Source organism: Callithrix jacchus, chromosome 5 (assembly GCF_049354715.1).
Source record: "Callithrix jacchus isolate 240 chromosome 5, calJac240_pri, whole genome shotgun sequence".
NCBI classification, from domain to species: Eukaryota; Metazoa; Chordata; class Mammalia; order Primates; family Cebidae; genus Callithrix; species Callithrix jacchus.
This window is the reverse complement of record NC_133506.1, coordinates 5,239,432-5,258,358: the sequence shown is the minus strand read 5'-3', so window position 1 is coordinate 5,258,358 and position 18,927 is coordinate 5,239,432. Positions and strand designations below refer to the sequence as shown.

The following is an 18,927-nucleotide window of genomic DNA, read 5'->3' as shown; positions in this document are numbered from 1 at the left end:
TGAATAAAAGCACAGGTGTCCAGCAGGACTGAACCAAGCATGGGACATCAAGACCTAAAGTAGCAGCTCCTTTCGGGAAATGAGCATTTCAAGAGGAAGAGGTTCAGTGCTGGGGAGGATTTACAGTGTTCTCTGAGTGCCCAAGACTAGACTTGATCTGATAGGCAGAATTGGGAGCACATGAGGGGTGACATGGCAGAGTTAAAAGTGTTAGGACAGCCATTGAGACGGTGGAATGTACAGTGTCATAAAAAGCCTGAATTCAGAACCCCTAGGTACTCCGCTCACCGGCTGGTTGACCTTAAGTAAATCACTTTGCTGATGTCTTTTTTTTTTCCACTTATAAAATGGGACAGTGTCAGGATAAAGGATATTGTTTTAGTCTACTGGGGCTGTTCTACCAAAACACCATAAGATCGGTGGTTTATACAAAAAAAGTTATTTCTCACAGTTACGAAGGCTCAGAAGTTTAAAATTAAGGAACCAGCAAATTTGATGTCTGGTGAGGGGCCCTCTTACTAGTTCCTGGACAACCGTTTTTTCACTGTGTCCGCACATGGTGGAAAAGGCGAAGTAGCTCTCTGGGCCTCTTACTTATTTTGTAGAGATGGGGTCTCACAATGTAGCCTAGGTTGGTCTCCAACTCCCAGCCTCAAAGGATTCTCCCACCTTGGCTTCCCAAAGTGCTAGGATTACCTGGGTGAGCCACTTCCTGGCCTGGGACTCTTTTTTTTCTTTTAAAGGCATTAAACTAATTCCCGAGGGCTCTCCCTTCATTTTGGGACCTAATCACTCCCTAAGTTTCACTCCTAATACTATCACATTAGGGATTAGTTTTCAACATACAGATTTAGAGGTGGAGGCACATTCATACTATAACAGATATAAACTGGCTTTATTCACTAAAATTCTTTGCAACTATGAGGAATTCTAGTAGAAAAGTGGAAGGGTGCAGACCAAGAAGCACATGTGTGGCTAATGCAAGGTAACATAATCTTGCCAGAGATGTCCGTACCCAAGGCATCCCTATACAGCATGCAGTCTTGCCCCTTGCGCCTGCAGATGCCTGCTTTTGAGGTCCTGATCCCAGTTCCGGCCTTGCTCTGTTAACTAATTGTCTTGCTTCTCTGAGCCTATCTCAGTTTCCCTATGTAAAACACCTCACAGGGCTGTGGTAAGGATTAAATACTGTGCAGCATTCAGTAATTAGCGGCTTTTTTTTTTAGACAGAGTCTTGCTCTGCCACCTAGGCTGGAGTGCAGCGGCATGATCTCGGCTCACTGCACCCTTCATCTTCTGGGTTCAAGCAGTTCTCCTGCCTCAGAGCCTCCCAAGTAGCTTGGGTTACAGATGTGCACCACCATGCCTGGCTAATTTTTTTTTTTTTTTTTTACGTAGAGACAGGGTTTTGCCATGTTGGCCAGGCTGGTCCTGAACTCCTGACCTCAAGTGATCCACCTGCCTTGGCCTCCCAAACTGCTAGGATTACAGGCATGAGCCACTGTGCCCAGCCAATTGCAGTTCTTACTGTGATGTCTCTCTGGGTGTCTTATTTACCCGAAGTTCAGAGGTAACTTTTAGAGCTTTTCTACCTTTGCTAAGCCCTGTCACTTTTGTCCATGTTCAGGCTTGGCTGTTCTGTGTTCAAAAACAATTTCCAGCTGAAATGTTTCAACTGGGAAAAAAATGAATTTGTTTTTGCCACATCTCTTCTGTTCTTACTAGCCTGGAGAAGCAAGCCCATCCCTTTTGAGCTGGCAAATTGCATTTCAAAACCTGTGTCCCTAGTGGGTTTTAATTAGCTTAAAGGCCCAGCTTTTATGCAGCAATTGTTTCTCTCTGCAGGTAAAGGTGAAGACACTTAATTGGGGAGCTAGTCCCCAGTTTTCTCAAAAGGGCTTTTTTTTTTTTTTGAGATGCTCTCTCTCTACTTCTCACTGTCCTGGGGACCTCTCTCTCTCTCTGGTCCAAAATGAAAAATGGAATATAAGGACCCTAGACTTAGCATCATAGGGTCCATGGGGTAATCTTAGGACTGCTACTCACTAACTGTGGCATCCTAGCCAAGTCCCTTCTCTTCTGTTCCTCAGAGTGAGAACATTTCTAAGCTCCATGTGCACGCAGGTCTCTGCTAATCTGACAGTGCAGAAGTTTCTATGGAAGAAATGTGGTTCTCTCCCCTCCCCCAACCACCAAGTACAGTCTTTCTACCCACTTTTCCTCAGCTCATTGCTAAACTTAGGACCCCCCGGGGGTGGGTTGCAGACACCTTGCTCTCAATTACACAGCTTATCTGTGAGGCAGAGCTTGGCCCAGGGCAGGAAGTAGCTTACCCAGTCAAGCAACTTCTGCTGAATTGGATATCAATATTTTCTAGGGCTGCCACTCTAAGCTAGGGGGAAACCTTGAAAAGCATAGCAAGAGTTGGGTGGGAGGGTTTGAGTTGGTCTGTGGAGGTGGATGTTTGGGTCAAAGATTAGAAAAAGGTATGTGGGACCTCTGCCCCAGTGGTCCTGACAATTTAAGGCAGCCCACAGCTAGACCTTCTCACCATCTTCTGTGACATATCCTTAACCACTCCCTCCCTAACATTGACTGAGGGACTGTGTCCCAGATTTTGTCAGGCCTGACCTATAACATTTTCAGGGCAGAGTAATAAGAGTACAAATAGAGACCCATGTATCATATGTTTAAACATTTGAAGGTTCTGAGTGAAGCTAATAAATTGTGATGTTCCTAACAACCTGGAATACTGTGTCTGAATTTAGAATTCTTGGACTCGTTAGGATTCTGTACCTGAACCTGTCCGTTCAGGGAGACCTAGTTTGGCCCCCATCTCCTTTTCATTTCCGTTCTCAACTCTATCCCTCACTTAGAGGAGTCTCATCAACAAGAGTGTGGTCACTCCAGCCTGTACCCACCCCCACAGATACCTGTCTCCTTGGGCTGAGGGAGTCCTACACAATAGTGGCACATCCTGCCCATCCTGCCTTCCAAAGGAGTGTGCAGGGCATGAAAGTGGACTGGGGGGTTGTGTAGATGAGGAGCTCAGAGGTATGATACCTAGAGCGTGCTACAGGTGGACAGCTCTCCTTTTAACTGCAGATTTCTCCAGAGCAGCCACATGCAGCCACATATACACACTTCCCAGTCTCTGCTCTGTAGATCAGAAAACTGATCTTCATGTGCCATGGCCTCTGGTTCCCCCTCCTTGGCATTATACAGAATGTTTTGCACTCTGACCTTTACCCTCATCTAGGTCGGGCCTGCAGATGGCAGTATTAGAATAAAGAGGTGTCAGCCAGAGTAATTACAAGGTTTTGTAAAGTGCTTTATGGTTTGCAAAGTCCTTTTATGTGCATCATTCCAAACCCTAGGGAATGAGAAAAAAGACTGGCAGGGCCAAACCTGAAAAACTTGGCTCACCAGTCAAGGAGTGAGTACTGATCACAGTACGAGGAATAGCTGGTTCAGCAGATGCTTCATGCTTGGTGTTGTTTGAGGCTCCCAGTATTGGTTGGCTCCCTTTAGCCAAAGCAAGTGGCTTCTCCCTGGGCCAAAACTATAGCGCTTTGAGCTGAACCACCCAGGAGAGAATCGTCTAATGCCCACACAGGAGCCCTGTTAACGTCTTGTATACCCATGGATAGACAAGGAATTAACCCTTGAATGGCTTGTCATCCACATAGGAGAAGGACTGTCAGAACTGTGAGGAATGGCGAACCCATGGGAACAACATGCATTGAGTATTTCCTGCTTCGTATGCACAGTGTGTTACTACCTTTGTGTCCCTCACTGCTTAATAAATGTAGATGAGTGGAACCAAAGGTAAACTGAGTAACAAAAGTCTTTTTCCAAGTCAGTTCCAAAGCTGGCAGCAGCCCCTTCATCAGTAGCAGTGATGGCACCCTCTCAGCCCTTTTCCTTAATCCAAGATAATGCACTGCTGACTCCAGTGTATCCATTAAGTTCACCCTGGGAGCAGTTTCTTCCCAAGTTGGGTTCAGGTCCAGCCTATGATTTCCTTGTAAACAGCACCACCTGCTGGTGAGAACATCCCAGCTTCCAGGCTAGGAGGAATTAGGAGATACAGATTTATCTTCTCCAGTTCACTGAAGAGAAACCCGCCCTCCCCAAAATATTAGGTAAATAGGCTGGCAGACTGATGAAAGTTTTTAATATATGCTGTTTGGAGTCTTTTATCACCTTCTGAAATGGCCTTAGGGTTAGGGTATTGAGATAGGAGAGTTCCAACAGGGAGCAGCATCAACCCATACCAATGAGCAAGAGACTGGGCTGGGAATGTGAATGCCAAGGCTTAACTTTTGGCTTTTCCTACTGAAATTGAGCTTCTCTGTTTTCCCCTTTCCCCTTGGAGCTCATGCCCAGCTGTAAACCGGGAAAAATTTGTATAGCCCCTTGGGGTAAAAGACCTGGCCAGAGTATAGAGAGCAAAGGGTAGGTACAGTCTCATCTCTAAGCCAAGCAGAACCAAATTTGAATGAGTTAGTATTAATATGGGTAACTAAAAAATAAATTCATTAAAAACAGTTCTTAGGTGAATGTGCTGACTTTCTGTAGTATCTAAATTGGCTTTAGCGCTGGGAAGCAAAACGATAAAGTTGAAAGAAATAGACTTTAGGGACAGATTGACCTGGGTTTGGATGCTCATTACTAGTAAGTTAATGAACTTGTACAGTTTCTAGTAAAATATGAGTAATAATAACATTCACTTGTGGGATCTTGGGATTGTTCAGTATTGTATGGCACCTTAGCCCACAATGAGTGAGTGCCTGGTAAGGCTTTGTATTAGTCCATTCTTGCACTGTTACAAAGAAATAACTGAGACTGGTTAATTTATGATGAAAAGAGGTCTGATTGACTAAGTTCTGCAGGCTTCTGCTTCTCGGGAGAAACTTAGAATCATAGTGGAGGGTGAAGGGGATGTAGGCACATCTTCACATGGCCAGAGCAGGAGGAAAAGAGATGGCGGGAGGTGCTATTCACTTCTAAATAAGCAGATCACACGAGCACTCACTCACTATCAACGAGAGCAGCACCAAGGGGGAAATCCATGATTTCAGTCACCATGATCCAGTCACCTCCCACCAGGCCCCACCTCCGACACTGGGGATTACAACTAGACGTGAGATTTGGGTATGGACACAAATTTAAACCATATCAGGCTTAGCTAACATACCTTTTTCAAAATGGCTGGTACCAATTCAGACAGTTATAGCTAGGTCTGTGTCTGGATCAGACTAAGCGATTTTCTTTTTCTTTCTTTCTTTCTTTTTCTTTTTTGAGACAGAGTCTTGCTCTGTCGCCCAGACTGGCGTGCAGTGCTGCGATCTCAGATCACTGCAACCTCTGCCTCCTAGGTTCAAGCAATTTTCCTGCCTCAGCCTCTTGAGTAGCTGGGACTACAGGTGCCTGCCATCACACCTGGCTAATTTTTTGTATTTTTAGTAGAGACAGGGTTTCACCATGTTGGCCAGGCTAGTCTCGAATTCCTGACCTCAGGTGATGCACCCGCCTCGGCCTCCCAAAGTGCTGGGATTACAGGCATGAGCCATGGTGCCTGGACCCTGCAATTTTCAACATATGGTGGTGATCTAGAGTAAACATCACTTGCAATTACCATGTCACGATGGTTCTACATTGAAGATCTTCAAATTTAGATCCTCAATAGGATAACATTTCAGATGAGCATTAAAGGAGTAGACTCCAAAGAATTAGAGTCAAGCACATCAGGGGTCAGATCCCAGCCCTGCCATTCACTAACACTGTGGCCTCTCTGAATGTGAGATTTCTCCCTTGTAAAATGTTGTAGTTCTGCATATCATAAGAGTATCAAATGAGGGAATGTATGTAAAGCACCTGGCATGAGGTCAGCATAATAAGATGCAGAAACAGGTAGGCTGGATGCTGTAAGGGTTAAGGAAGGTAAGAGGCAATTCATTTAGCCGGGATATGGGCCATGGGCAGTCCTTGAGCCCAGCCCAGAGACCCACCTTCACAGAGGCTCTCTTTCTTCAGGTGGGCACCATGTCCTTGAAGATTCAGGCAAGCAATGTAACCAACAAGAATGACCCCAAGTCTATCAACTCTCGAGTCTTCATTGGAAACCTCAACACAGCTCTGGTGAAGAAGTCAGATGTGGAGACCATCTTCTCTAAGTATGGCCGTGTGGCTGGCTGTTCTGTGCACAAGGGCTATGCCTTTGTTCAGTACTCCAACGAGCGCCATGCCCGGGCAGCTGTGCTGGGAGAGAATGGGCGAGTGCTGGCCGGACAGACCCTGGGTAAGCCTCTCTGCACTGTATTCTCTAGAGTAGCTGCTCTCACTATGTAATTCTCCTCTTTAACCCTCTTCTCAGTTTCTCTCACCGCTACCACTACTCTGAGATTTTATCAATTTATAAACTATGTTTAAGTTTTCAGTAGTTATAAAATTAATCCCTATATGGAAGAATTTTAGAAGCCTCTGGAAAACACTTCTGACCTGTCCTTGCTTTCTCAGAGCTTCTTAGTGACAGGCTTTACAGCTCCAGTTAAAATGCAGATTCTCCAGAGAAAGAAAATAGAGTGGCCTGTTACACCAGGTACAGATGACTTAGGTTAGAACCCTTTCTGAGAGCGAGCAGGAGGGGCTGGGAGCACAAGACAAAGCAAATACCCTTGGCTTTTGTGTCATGTCCATGTGATATGACTATTCTAGTGGTCTGTCTTGAAGTATGTCCAGCATTTGTGTGTGTGCACTTCTGTGTATATGTGTATGTTTGAAAAGGGATGTCTGTATGTGTTTTTTCCTGAATAAGAAGTATATGGATGTGACTGAACATGTGGAGATATGTGGATGCATACCTTTGTATGTACAGGTGTAGTGTGTTTGAGAGAATATACTTTGAATGTATTGCAGATATGCATATATTCATTTACAAAATACTTATTGAGACCTTTTCATGCACTAAGCACCATTCTAGGCATGAAGGTGTATGATAGAACATCCGTGTGAATGTGCATTCGCTCTCTTGCATGTGGGCAGTTGTGTATACTGAGTGTACTTGAGAGTACATGTTACTTGTGTGTGACTTTCTTACCTGGATATGTAAACGTGTGTGTGAGGGTGGCTCTATGTGTGTGTTCCCATGTACCTGATGTATTACGCATTTACATGAGTGTATTTGAAAATGCATATAGGAATACTCTACATAGTGTGGGTGTCTGTGTGACACATTTGTGAGCATGCATGGATGTATCTGAAAGTGGACATGTAAACAGGCATATCCATGTGATAACTGGATAGGAGTCTAATGTTTGAAGACTAGATGTATGAAGACCTTTGCTGGCAATATAAGCAAAATCCATGAATCTATGTGTAGATCATGTAAACACATGAATTGTTATGTGTGTACAATAGGGTGGTGTGTGTGGGCACACTACTGTCATGCCAGCATTCCAACTCTGCCTTTCTCTCTACACAGACATCAACATGGCTGGAGAGCCTAAGCCTGACAGACCCAAGGGACTAAAGAGAGCGGCATCTGCCATATACAGGTGGGGCAGTCTGTCTGGGTGGGATGTCTCCCTCTTTCCACTGAGGGAGTAAATGTTGGTGTGACAGCGTGCTGAGTCTAGAACTTGGGGAGGTGTTTGGAGATGAGGGCCTGTGGAGAGTGGGCTGAGTGGCCGTCCCTAAGCTCCAGCCCTCTCCCCTTTGTTTCCCCAGTGGCTACATCTTTGACTATGATTACTACCGGGACGACTTCTACGACAGGTGAGCAGGGGAGGGGCGTGCCCAGGCGTGAAACAGCCAAGCTGGAAGGGTCCTGAGAGATTGTTGATGCAGCCCACTCAGTTCTCCAAGTGAGAACCAAAGCCCAGAGGTATGGCCAGGCATTTGCCCAGGGTTGCTCCACCAGTCAGTGGCAGAGCTGAGACTGGGGTCCTATTCTGTAGGTGCCCAGGCCAGAGCTCCTACCCCATACCGCACTGTCTACCATGCTAACTGTGCTTTCTCCTCCTTGTCCTCGGGTGAGATTCAAGGAGATTGTACAGCCAAGAGCTATATAAATGTGACCAGTTGTAGTACACAGCAGGGTTCAGCACTGGTTGTGTATTACAGTGCTGAACTTGCGGTTCAGCAGGGAGTTTGAGTTTTTCCCTCTGTGAGGTACCCAGGCAGCTGGTAGGAACCCCAGAGCTCTAAGCCTCTTGGGTTTATATTTAGAGACAAGAGGTCAGCAGCCATTTGTAAGTCTAATTAGTCCCTTAGAGGCTGTGGCCTACTCTCCACTCCCAAGCCCTACCCAGACTCTAGCCCTGAGGCTATGGGCTCCAGCTACGACAGAACTAGCCATATTCTTGAGTAGAAATCATGGTGGGGACTAACATAAATCTCTCCTCCTCCCTGCTTCTGCTTCTGCTTCTCTCCCTCCCTATAGCTTAACCCACCCCGGGCAGCCCAAGAATAGTACCTCTGAGCATCAGTTGTTCCCCTACTCCCCCAAATGGTTTCAGGAGACAGTGGTTATAGTGTGAAAAGTGCCTTAGACTGGGAGTCAGAAAATGTAGGTGCTAATCTCTGCTCTGCCGATGAATGGATTATGTAACCTTGGGCAAATTTCCTTCCCAGTTTGTAAATGGGCTTGCACCAAGTGATCTCTCTGGCTTCCTCCAACTCTGGGATTCTGTGGTTCAGTGATTCTGACCAAGGCCAGAGCCGTCCCCTCCCCTTGGTGGGGCAGAAATGCAGGGTCTGGGATTGGATTCATTCCCAGAGATTCTCCATCCGCAGCCCTCACCACCTCCAGAGAGGGCTCCCTGAACAAAGGAACACCAAGGAATGGGGTTTTTGCCCAGTGATGGCAGATTTTCTGGCTGTTGTCAGGAAAGGTGATCCAAAGTATACCCCCTAGGGCTGCAGTGCCCTGAAAAAGGTGATAGCAACAGATGTGAGAAAGACTGCTTCTCAGCCTGCTGTTTCTGCCTAGTCAGTTGGAAAAGAAGCCCTCCTGGAGAAGGCTGGGCGATGACTTTGGTTGGGGGGCAGCACACAGCCTGGGAGCCCTGGGGGGCTCTGATTGAGCTGTCCAACCTTGATATTCTACCAGGCCTCTGCCCTTTGTCTCTGGAATGGAGCACGAAGGGTGTGGTGATTAAGAAGGTCGAGTCAGGAAAGGGCTTAGAGTTCAGTCTTACCCCTCTGAGGTCATGGGCTCGTGAGTTGAGTGTCTCAGTACCCTAACCTTTCATCTATTACTCCTTTTAAAGTGTGTTTTTAACTGAATTCTTTTATGCTGTGCCCTTGGGTGGACAGTGAATTTGGGTAGCCGTCCTCATTTGGCATATGGGGAAACTGAGGCTCAGGCAGGCTCAGTTGACCCCATTCCGATACTGCTCTTATTCCTAGCTGGGGATTTGTGCTGTTTCGAGATCTGCAGACTCTGAGCAGAGATTGGGGTGACAGTTGACCAAGCACAAACCGGGTCATGTAATAGAGCAGGCCTGGGTATTGGGGGATCTAGGAATGTCTCCTCTTTTGAATGGGGTATAACCACTACCTGCTGCCTTGCCTGCCCTTATTTCTCCGGGCTGGTTTGAGAGGTGGATGTAGTGAGAATCCCAGCAGCCATCAGGGTCCAGAAAGCCCTCTTCACTCCAGGGCTTGGAGGGAGCAGGCAGAGGTGTGTAGTGCAGGCCTCGCAGCCCCTCAGCTGCCGCACACATTTGGAGCTGGAGCTGCAATACCCCCTGGTGGCCACAAGCCATGCTGCAGCCTCTGGCCCATCTGCCCTCACAGGCTCTTCGACTACCGGGGCCGTCTGTCACCCGTGCCAGTGCCCAGGGCAGTCCCTGTGAAGCGACCCCGGGTCACAGTTCCTTTGGTCCGGCGTGTCAAAACTAACATACCTGTCAAGCTCTTTGCCCGCTCCACAGCCATCACCACCAGCTCAGCCAAGATCAAGTGTGAGTGACTCTATCATCTTCCTAAGTAATTTGCATTTTTATCATTAGCAATATAATAGAATCACATTGTTATACATTGGAAAATAGATAAAAGAACAAATCTTCCACAGTTCTGCTGCTCTAACACAGCCAAGTGAGTATTTTCATGCATTTCTAAGAGGAAACAGCTGATGTTTTAGGAGGAAGGGGTGGTGGGCACAAAGAGTCCAGTGCTGGGATATGGTGCCCAGTGAGGAGATAGTGTCATCTTTCCTCTAGCAAGGATAAGGACAGGTCTACACAGGCCCACTACTCCACATTCACTCCATTGTACACATACTGCTTGACTTAGCACCCAGGAATTCAGACTGCGAAAGACACATGTTCTTGCTCAAGTGCACACAGAAGAGCACTCCACACATACACACCTGTGCTCCAATCTGTCCTCTGTTCCTTTCAGAGCTGAGAGATTGGGAGACAAGATAGCCAGGTTCAGAAGTGTGAGGCCTTTTTCGTGAGTAGGGGAAAAAAAAAACAAAAAACAACTGCCTTCCTAGTTGAAAGAACAGGGCTGAGGTTTTGTGCTAGTGTCAGGCCTTCAGCCTCCTAGGTAACAGCCCTGTCTCCCCCCAACTTTCAGTAAAGAGCAGTGAGCTTCAGGCCATCAAGACGGAGCTGACACAGATCAAGTCCAATATCGACGCCCTGCTGAGCCGCTTGGAGCAGATTGCTGCGGAGCAAAAGGCAAATCCAGGTCAGCCTCTGAGGATTCTTGCCTACCTCCATGACCAGGGCACAGGCCAGAGCATGGGGAGGATAGTACATGGGAGAGAGAAGCTAGAGTGACCCTGCAGATCCATGCTGAGGCTGGCTTCCGCTAAGGTGCTGCCCTAGGCAGCTGTCCCAGGCTGAGTTTTATTCCCCTCTCCTCCACCCCTTCCCTTTAAGATGGCAAGAAGAAGGGTGATGGTGGCGGCGGCGGCGGTGGCGGCAGCGGCGGTAGCGGTGGTGGCGGCGGTGGCGGCGGCGGCGGCGGTGGCGGTGGCAGTGGCAGCAGCCGGCCACCAGTCCCCCAAGAGAACACAACTTCTGAGGCAGGCCTGCCCCAGGGAGAAGCACGGACTCGAGACGACGGCGATGAGGAGGGGCTGCTGACACATAGTGAGGAAGAGCTGGTGAGGGCCTGGATAGGAGCACGACTGGGACTCGACTGCACTCCAACACTAGCTGCTTGCCTCCACTGTGAACTCCCCCTTCTCTCCTTTCCAGGGGTTCTAAGAATGAGCAGGGGGCACTTGCCATCTCAGACACCATCAGAAGTCCCACTGATTGCCTAGGGCAGACATCTCCCAAGCCTAGGTGCATTCTGCCCTTCATTTTCCACAAGTTGGAGAAGGGGAGATTCGGACTTAAGGGAGCACACACAGCCTGCAGAGCTTCCGAACAGGGCTGGGGAGGCTCGGGGAGGCCACAGCAGGGAGGTGGGTATCACCTCCACATGAGGATTTTCTAAAAGCCATTGCTGCTCAAGCATGAAGCAAGCTGTCTCATAAGGGGGTTAGCTCCCCTCCTATTACTAGAACTATTCAGGTTGAAGCTGGGAGGCCATTTGACAAGCAGCTTATGTTGAAGGGAGGGTAGACCAAACTGAGTTTGTGGGATACGGGTTGTACACTTGCTGCTTGTTTACTTAACGAACTCTCATTGAGCACCAGACCCAGACCATACTCTCAACTTCACATAATCTTAACAGGAGCCTTGTACCATGCAAGTATTCCATTCCCACATTTTACCCTGTGAGGAAACTAAGGCTCAGAGAGGCTCAGTGACGTGCTCAGGCTTCAGCTTATAGGGACTGAGCCAGGGTTGGAGCCCAGACTGACTTACTGGGTCTGCAGCTTTCTCTTTTCAGCCCTACTGGGTTCTGTCGTGAGAACAGATAGGCTCATGGCCATGACAATTAAGAGGTCTCCCTTATGCCTAGCTCATCTCTCTTTTGAGCCTAGCCATATTTTTTTTACTTTCTCAGGCATAGCAGTGTCCATAAAGGCCCTAACAAAGACTTAGATGGGCCAGGCCCGGTGGCTTACGCCTATAATCCCAGCATTTTGGGAGGCTGAGGTGGGCAGATCACCTGAGGTCAGGAGTTCAAGACCATCCTGCCCAACATGGAGAAACCCTGTCTCTACTAAAAATATAAAATTAGCTGGGCCTGGGGGCACATGCCTATAATTCCAGCTACTCAGGAGGCAGAGGCAGGAGAATCGCTTAAACCCCAGAGACAGAGGTTGTGGTGAACCAAGATCGCACCATTGCACTCCAGCCTGGGCAACGAGAGCAAAACTCTGTCTCAAAAAAAAGAGAAAGGTTTAGATGTCCCCCCAAAGATGGGGAGCTCACCAGTCTATAAGGCTTTCAGCCTTCTCCAGTGCAAGCTCTCCTATGTACAGAAATGGGCCTCCTCTACTCCTAGAACTCCCTTGACTGGCCTGTCTCTTTTCTGTGGGGCCCTTAGACCACCCTCCCAAGTTCCCAAGCCAGCTTTGTTGGCTGGTCCCATAGTCATTCCCCTTGGCTCTTTCTGCCTCTTTCTGACTATGTCGTCTAGATGCTCTCTGGGCCCTGAAATCTTTCTGGACAAATGGCTCAGGGCAGGACTTGGAGCTGGCAATGAGTGATGTGTGATCTCTCTTACCTCCTCATCAGGAACACAGCCAGGACACAGATGCGGATGATGGGGCCTTGCAGTAAGCAGGTACAAGGATCCTGTCCTGATGGGCAGGGGGTGGGGAGGCAGTGAAGTGGAGGTTGTGCCTTTTCCCTGGGTTGGGCAGGAAGTGTCATGAAGCATAGCTGGCCAGGTAGCACTGACTGTGCCCAAGAATGAAGTCCCCTCCATATCTAGCCATCCCATCACATCCCTTCATGCCTGGGGCTTCCCAGGCTGAGGAAACAGGTACCATAGATGGGCCAGCCAGTCCCACCTACCAAGGGTTCCTTCTTTCAGCACACTCAGCCATGTTGCCTGTCTCTACCCTTGAGGAGCTCGTAGTCTAGTAGAGGAGGGTATAAGCCGTTACCACCTAGTATGAGCAGGATAACTATAGAGTAAAGCCAGGTCATGGAAGAGATGATGTGTAGCTGAGCCTGCCTGCTAGTTATTGAGAGAGAAGAGTTTCACAACAGAGGAATGGCCTTAGCCCTACAGAGCTGTGACAGTCTTTGGTATATGGTGAGGCCAAGAGCCTCCTTTGGCTCCAGTGCCCTCCTAGTTGGTAAAGGACTCTGCTTATTAGCAGAGGGTGTTGATTGTGAAGGGCCGTATGATGGGACTTGATTTTTTCATAGGGAGGAAATGCCCTGTGTGACAGGAGCCGCCCCTGCTTTATCTGATTTCATCTTCAATCCCACAAGCTTATGATTGTACCAATATAACAGATGTGGAAACAGACACTAAAGGGTGCAGGGAGATAAGGTAGTAATTGATGGAGCCTGGATTTCAGCCCAGTTGTGTGGCTTCAAAGCCCACTCTCTGGCCACTGTTCACCACCTACTCTGCTCTACCTTAAAGGAAAGCCAGGTGGAACCTAGCTCTGCCTACTCTCTGACCCTTTCCCTTGGGGTGGCTTGGGTGGAGAAAGGGGTGTCTGGATAGATGACACATTTATGCTGTAGTAAGATCCCACCAGCAAAGGCTTCCAGAACAGCTTTAGAAAATCCCACCTATGTAATCTTCCTCTTGGAACTTTTTGATTTGTTTTCCCTGGGAGGCAAACAAACCTCCATATCCAGCCATCCTGCCACACCTCTTTGTGCCTGGGGCTTACTAAATCTTGTTAAAATAATTCACAGGTGTGTTACATGGGCTCAGGTGAGGAAACCGGAGGTTCAGAGAATAGATGAGACTTGCCCAAGGTTACGTGGCCAGAAATGATGAGGCCACAGCCAGAGTGCAAGAATCTCTGTCTGCAGACATCATTCCACTCTTTCTTCCCTACCCCTGTTATCAAGAGCACCAGGGTCTCTTTCTCTCAGCCTTAGTCTCTTCTTTGTCTCTCTCTTCCTCAGCCTGACAGGAGCAATGGCCACCAGCAGGAGAAGGGCACCACTGCTCTAGGCCTCAAGTCGGGCACCCAACCCTGGATGCCACCCCCCAGCGGGTACCAGAGGAAAGCTGGCAGCAGGCGCCTCCTCCCCCAACGCATCCCAGCCAGTGCTGTGTCCTCTGCAGGTGGAGTTACTGGCCTACTCCTTCCCCATGAACCCTCCCTGTCTGCCCTGCCCAGGCCAGAGGGTAGAGCACAGGGGTTTCCCCACACTCTGCCTCCTCTCCCCAGGACACTCCCAGGCTTGGGGTTTTTCTATAGGTTTGGCGGGGGTAGGGTGGGGGTGGGGTGGAATACAGGGAGGGGACCCTGACAATAAAGAGATTGGATCCCAACCTGCTCTGAGATGGGATGGTTTGTGTTTTCTCAGGAAGATACCCTGGCCCTTCTGCCCACCCAAAGCCGGTCTTGGGTTCCTAATACTGACCCATTTGGACCTTAGTGTCCTTAGTGGTGATTAAAATGGCCAGTGGGACCACTGGGAAGGGTTGAATATGCTGGCCCTTGAGCAGCTTGCTCAATTGTCAAGCAGTTGTGACCCACTTGGTTTACTCCATAGGTTAAAATCTTATCTCTTTCCCCAGCTGCTCACTAAGTCTGGTCTTTCCCAGCTCTTAAAAGGATTCTAGAATCTGTCATACTCTACCTTCTCTCTTCTGGCTTAGGACACTAATTTTTTTTCACTTGGGCTTTGTCCTCCCACCAGCCTCCCAATCTCCTGCTTCTGCCCTATACCATCTCCTAGCAGCCATGCAATCCTTCTCTGCCTAAAATCCCTTTACTCCCTCTTCATCATCAGGACAAAAATCTCACCTCCTGAATGTGGGGTATAAGATCCTGCTTACTCTGGCCTCTGCTGTTTCTTCTTACCACTTCTGCCCCCACTCCCACCTCCCACCACAAACTACATCTCAGCCTCACAAAACACACAAGTTCTTCACTCTGGGCAGGTTTGGTAGCAAGGAATAGAACTTCACTCCAGTGATAGCAAGCAGTAGGAAGTTTGCATCAGGATACACACAGCCTGTCTGCCCCTGTCTTAGGCCACCCGTTTAGACATTCGTTCTCTAACAGTTGGCTGGGTTTATTCAAACCTCTGCTGCTTCACAGCTTATACATGCACATTGTGTACTGCTAATGTCACCTCCTTCCCCCTTTATTCCCAACAATGAATGGATCCATTGTCCCCATGTTCAAGTTCCCAAGAGAGAATCAACTGCCATTGCAACTTTTTTCCCCTAATCACCCATACGTTACAAGTACCCACCCTGGTCCAATGAACTGCAGGATTCAAATGTGGCCACTTAGGCTGGTTTTGTTGGTATGGAGCTGTGGGAGGGCAGCACCCAGAAACAGGCTTTGTTGCAGGCCTGGCTACTTTCTCTACCTGGGAAATAGCTGCTCAGCACAAAGCTGCTGCTGTGGTGTTGCCACCTCTGAGAAGTATCCCAGACCCTCCAACTGCTCTTGAATCACTTGTTCTCTCCTCTGGAAGCCTTCCCACAAGTCAGGAAATTCAACCCCATCATCAGAAAGGGTTTTAGGTTTTCCCTCCATCTTTACATGTTCCTCAAAGTTTGCAGATCCACTGGAATCCTTATTGAAAACTCCCAGTTTCAAACCAACCAGGTCTACAGCCTCCAAGGAAGCTTCCCCCTGGGCTTTGGCAGAGGGTAGAGGCTTTGGACAGTGCTCAGACTTTGCAGCTAATTTTTAAATTATTTGTAGAGATGGGAGTTTCCCTATGTTGCCCAGTCTGTTCAAACTCCTGGGCTCAAGCGATCCTCTTGCCTCAGCCTCCCACGGTGCTGGGATTACAGATGTGAGCTGCCGCGCTCAGCCACCTTTGTGTTCTTAATTGTATTCCACCTCTGCAGAATTGGGCTCTACAGAAAGAGAGAGAGAGAGAGCGCGCGTGCGCACGCATATATGTAGCATTTACTGGGTTCCCTTCTAAGTTCTTTACACAGATTACATTATTTATTCCTCACGATTGGGAAACTGAAATTTGGGATTGACTAATTCGCCCAAGATCATGTCACTTGAAGGAGGCAGAGGCAGGATACAAACCTTCCCTGACCCTGTTGTAATAAACAACTCTGAAATTCCTCTTGTTTTTTTGTGACAAGTCTCTCCCGGCTCTCCTCTGAGCACTCGTTTCCCTTGCTAACTCTTCCTGTATGCCTCCATCTGTCTACCCTCTTTTCTTTCTCTGTGCTCACTCCCTGGATGACCTCATCCATGGCTTCAGACTCCACTCACAGCTCCATGATCTTCATCTCTTAACTCATTTCCTCCCCTCAAGAACACCGGGGAGTGGGTACAGATGCCCATTTCATAACTGTACTTGGATGTCCACAAGGACCTGTTGAGTCCCCACTTACTGTGTCAACCCCTCCACTCATCCCTCTCTGTATTAATTTTTCCCTGGTACCTTAGGCCTTTTCTGCATCTTACTTGGACTTTTGCAATAACCTCTTAACTAGTCTCCTTGCTGCTCTTCCAACTCGGCTGTCCTCTTTATCACCATCCCCCTTCTCAATACCTCCCCTCCCGCAATCTGCCTCCTAGTCTCAAGCCACATGGAATAAATTGTGGTAAGACCTGTGCTGTCTCTGCTTGTGCCTTTACACAGGCTGTTCTCTCTATCTCATCTGTCTTCCCCCTCCCCACCACTGGCTAACCCTTATCATCTTTTGTAACAGCTCAGAAGTTGCCTGCTCAAAGAACCTTTCCTGGCCTGAATTAGAACTGCCCTCCCATGTGCTACTTCCATTATAGATCTTACCATCTAATTACTGTGTTACACACACACATACACACACACATTTTTTTTTGAGATGGGAGGTCTCAGTCATTCAGGTTGGAGTGCAGTGGTACAGTCTCTGCTCACTGCAACCTCTGCCTCCCCAGGCTCAAGCAATCCTCCCACCTCAGCCTCCTGAGTAGCTGAGACCACAAGCATCTGCCACCACACCTGGCTAGTTTTTTTTGTAATTTTGGTACAGATGGGGTTTCACCATGTTGCCCAGGCTGGTCTTGAACGCCTGAGCTCAGGCAATCAATCCTGACCCTGAAATAACACCCTGGAAATTCAGCCCAATAAAAGGAAAATAATTCTATGTGACAAGCAGGCCTGGGTTAGAAATTCTACCTTACCGTTACCTTCCCCATTTTATAGCTGAGAAACAGGATAATAATAATCAGTAGCATTGGAGGACTGCCACTGCGGACTGCTCAAAACCCATGCTTGGCATCATCAAGAATTAGCAAGCACTTGCCATTAGGTTACTGATTTAACAAGCTATAGCATAATATGGATTGAGTCTTACATAGTCTTTTAAAATAACGAAGCCTGTAATAACTTGGAAAAATGATCTTGATACTAAAAAGTTATATGGTGTTAGATTATGGGAACTTAATATTTTAAGTTATAATTTCATCTTCCCAATCGAAGACCAGCTCACATGCTACAAAGCCCTTCTAAGAACACATTGCAAAAGTGAATGTTATGTTCTGTTCAATTGTAAAACCTCAGCATTGTCAGACCAAATATCTGGAAGGGGAAGGCCAGGTGCATAGCTGGGACCTGACATTACATAGCACTTTTTCTGCAGAACTTACCCTATAACACGTTTGTCAGGTGAGGGGAGAGGAGCACAAAATTCTGTGTATTTCATACTCCCTTTAAAGAAACTGATTCAAATACCTATCACCTACAACTCTAGGCATTGCCTGCTCCCAGTATTGGGGATACATGAGTGAACAAAAGAAGTGTCTGCTCTCAACACTGAACATCACGGTGTGCTGGAGAAACTGTCTTATTTTGGGCAGGGACCTGACGAAGTGTGGGAGTGAGCCAGGAAGACACCTTAGGAAAAGCTTTACAAAGTTTTCTGTAGGTGAGGGTGAGGGGCATGGAATCAAGATTTTCTAAAAAGTAGAGCTACAACTGCATGTTTTCTGTGTGCTGATGAAAATGTGCATCACTAGCCAGGTGCAGCGGCTCTTGCCTGTAATCCCAGCATGTTGGGAGGCCAAGGCGGGTGCATCACTTGAGGTCAGGAGTTCGAGAGCAGCCCAGCCAACATGGAGTCAGCCCTCCCAAGTCTCAACATGGTGAAACCCCACCTCTACTAAAAACACAAAAATTAGCTGGGCGTGGTGGCAGGTGCCTGTAATCCCGGCTACTCGGGAGGCTAAGGCAGGAGAATCACCTGAACCTGGGAGGCAGAGGTTGCAGTGACCTCAGATCTTGCCACTGCACTCCAGCCTGGGCAACAGAGCAAGACTCTGTCTCAAAAAAACAGGAAAAAGAAATGCACATCACCACATTAAAGACTTCTCAGGTAGTTATGAAACCTGCTTACTTTGACTTTACCATGAAAACCCCCTTCCTTTCCTTTGCATAAGAACAGTCCTCAACATTGTTTCCTAAGACAATTTGGAAATGATGGTCTGGTTCTCTTCCAAAACTAGAGAGTGGCTCTTGATAAGAAACTTGATTGCCTTTGCTTTATCACCACATTGCAAAGTTCCTTTGGCTGGTGAGAGATTGTACAGACCAAAGAGGTTGATGCTACTTTGTATGAGTAACATAGAGCAACCCATCATTTTTCATGGGTTTTCAATCCAATTTAGTCAGTTATCTCAACTGGACTACCTTAAAGGGGCTGGATCAGTACTGAGAATCTGCTTCAAGAATGAAGTTAAAAACAGGTTGAATTTACCAATCTATTTGTCAACCTGTTACCAAACTGAAAAATATCATTCCTTCCCCTAAGGGGTCCCACTAAGAAACAAAACACACATACATACACAAAAGCAATGGAGTGCTAATTACACAAGAGGCACCAATCCTTGCTTTATTC

General features: G+C 47.8%; 1 protein-coding gene across 10 annotated transcripts in view; it reads left to right on the top strand.

Annotated features, from left to right (window-relative positions):
• Positions 1-14,391, top strand: part of RALY (RALY heterogeneous nuclear ribonucleoprotein) — an 82,848-nt gene extending 68,457 nt beyond the window's left edge. For 4 of the 10 annotated variants that reach the window (XR_013535027.1, XR_013535031.1, XR_013535030.1 and 1 more), the window contains 8 exons: positions 6,040-6,304; positions 7,487-7,559; positions 7,732-7,779; positions 9,805-9,971; positions 10,591-10,704; positions 10,899-11,717; positions 12,657-12,705; positions 14,019-14,391. Coding sequence is in view for 4 of the 10 variants with exons in the window: in XM_002747267.6 (XP_002747313.1) it covers positions 6,049-6,304; positions 7,487-7,559; positions 7,732-7,779; positions 9,805-9,971; positions 10,591-10,704; positions 10,899-11,125; positions 12,657-12,701 (930 nt within the window). In the remaining 6 variants the exon portion in view is untranslated. The remainder of the gene's footprint in view (positions 1-6,039; positions 6,305-7,486; positions 7,560-7,731; positions 7,780-9,804; positions 9,972-10,590; positions 10,705-10,898; positions 11,718-12,656; positions 12,706-14,018) is intronic. The other 6 variants (XM_002747267.6, XM_008995508.5, XR_013535028.1 and 3 more) reach the window with 3 other exon arrangements.
• The last annotated feature ends 4,536 nt before the right edge of the window (positions 14,392-18,927 follow it).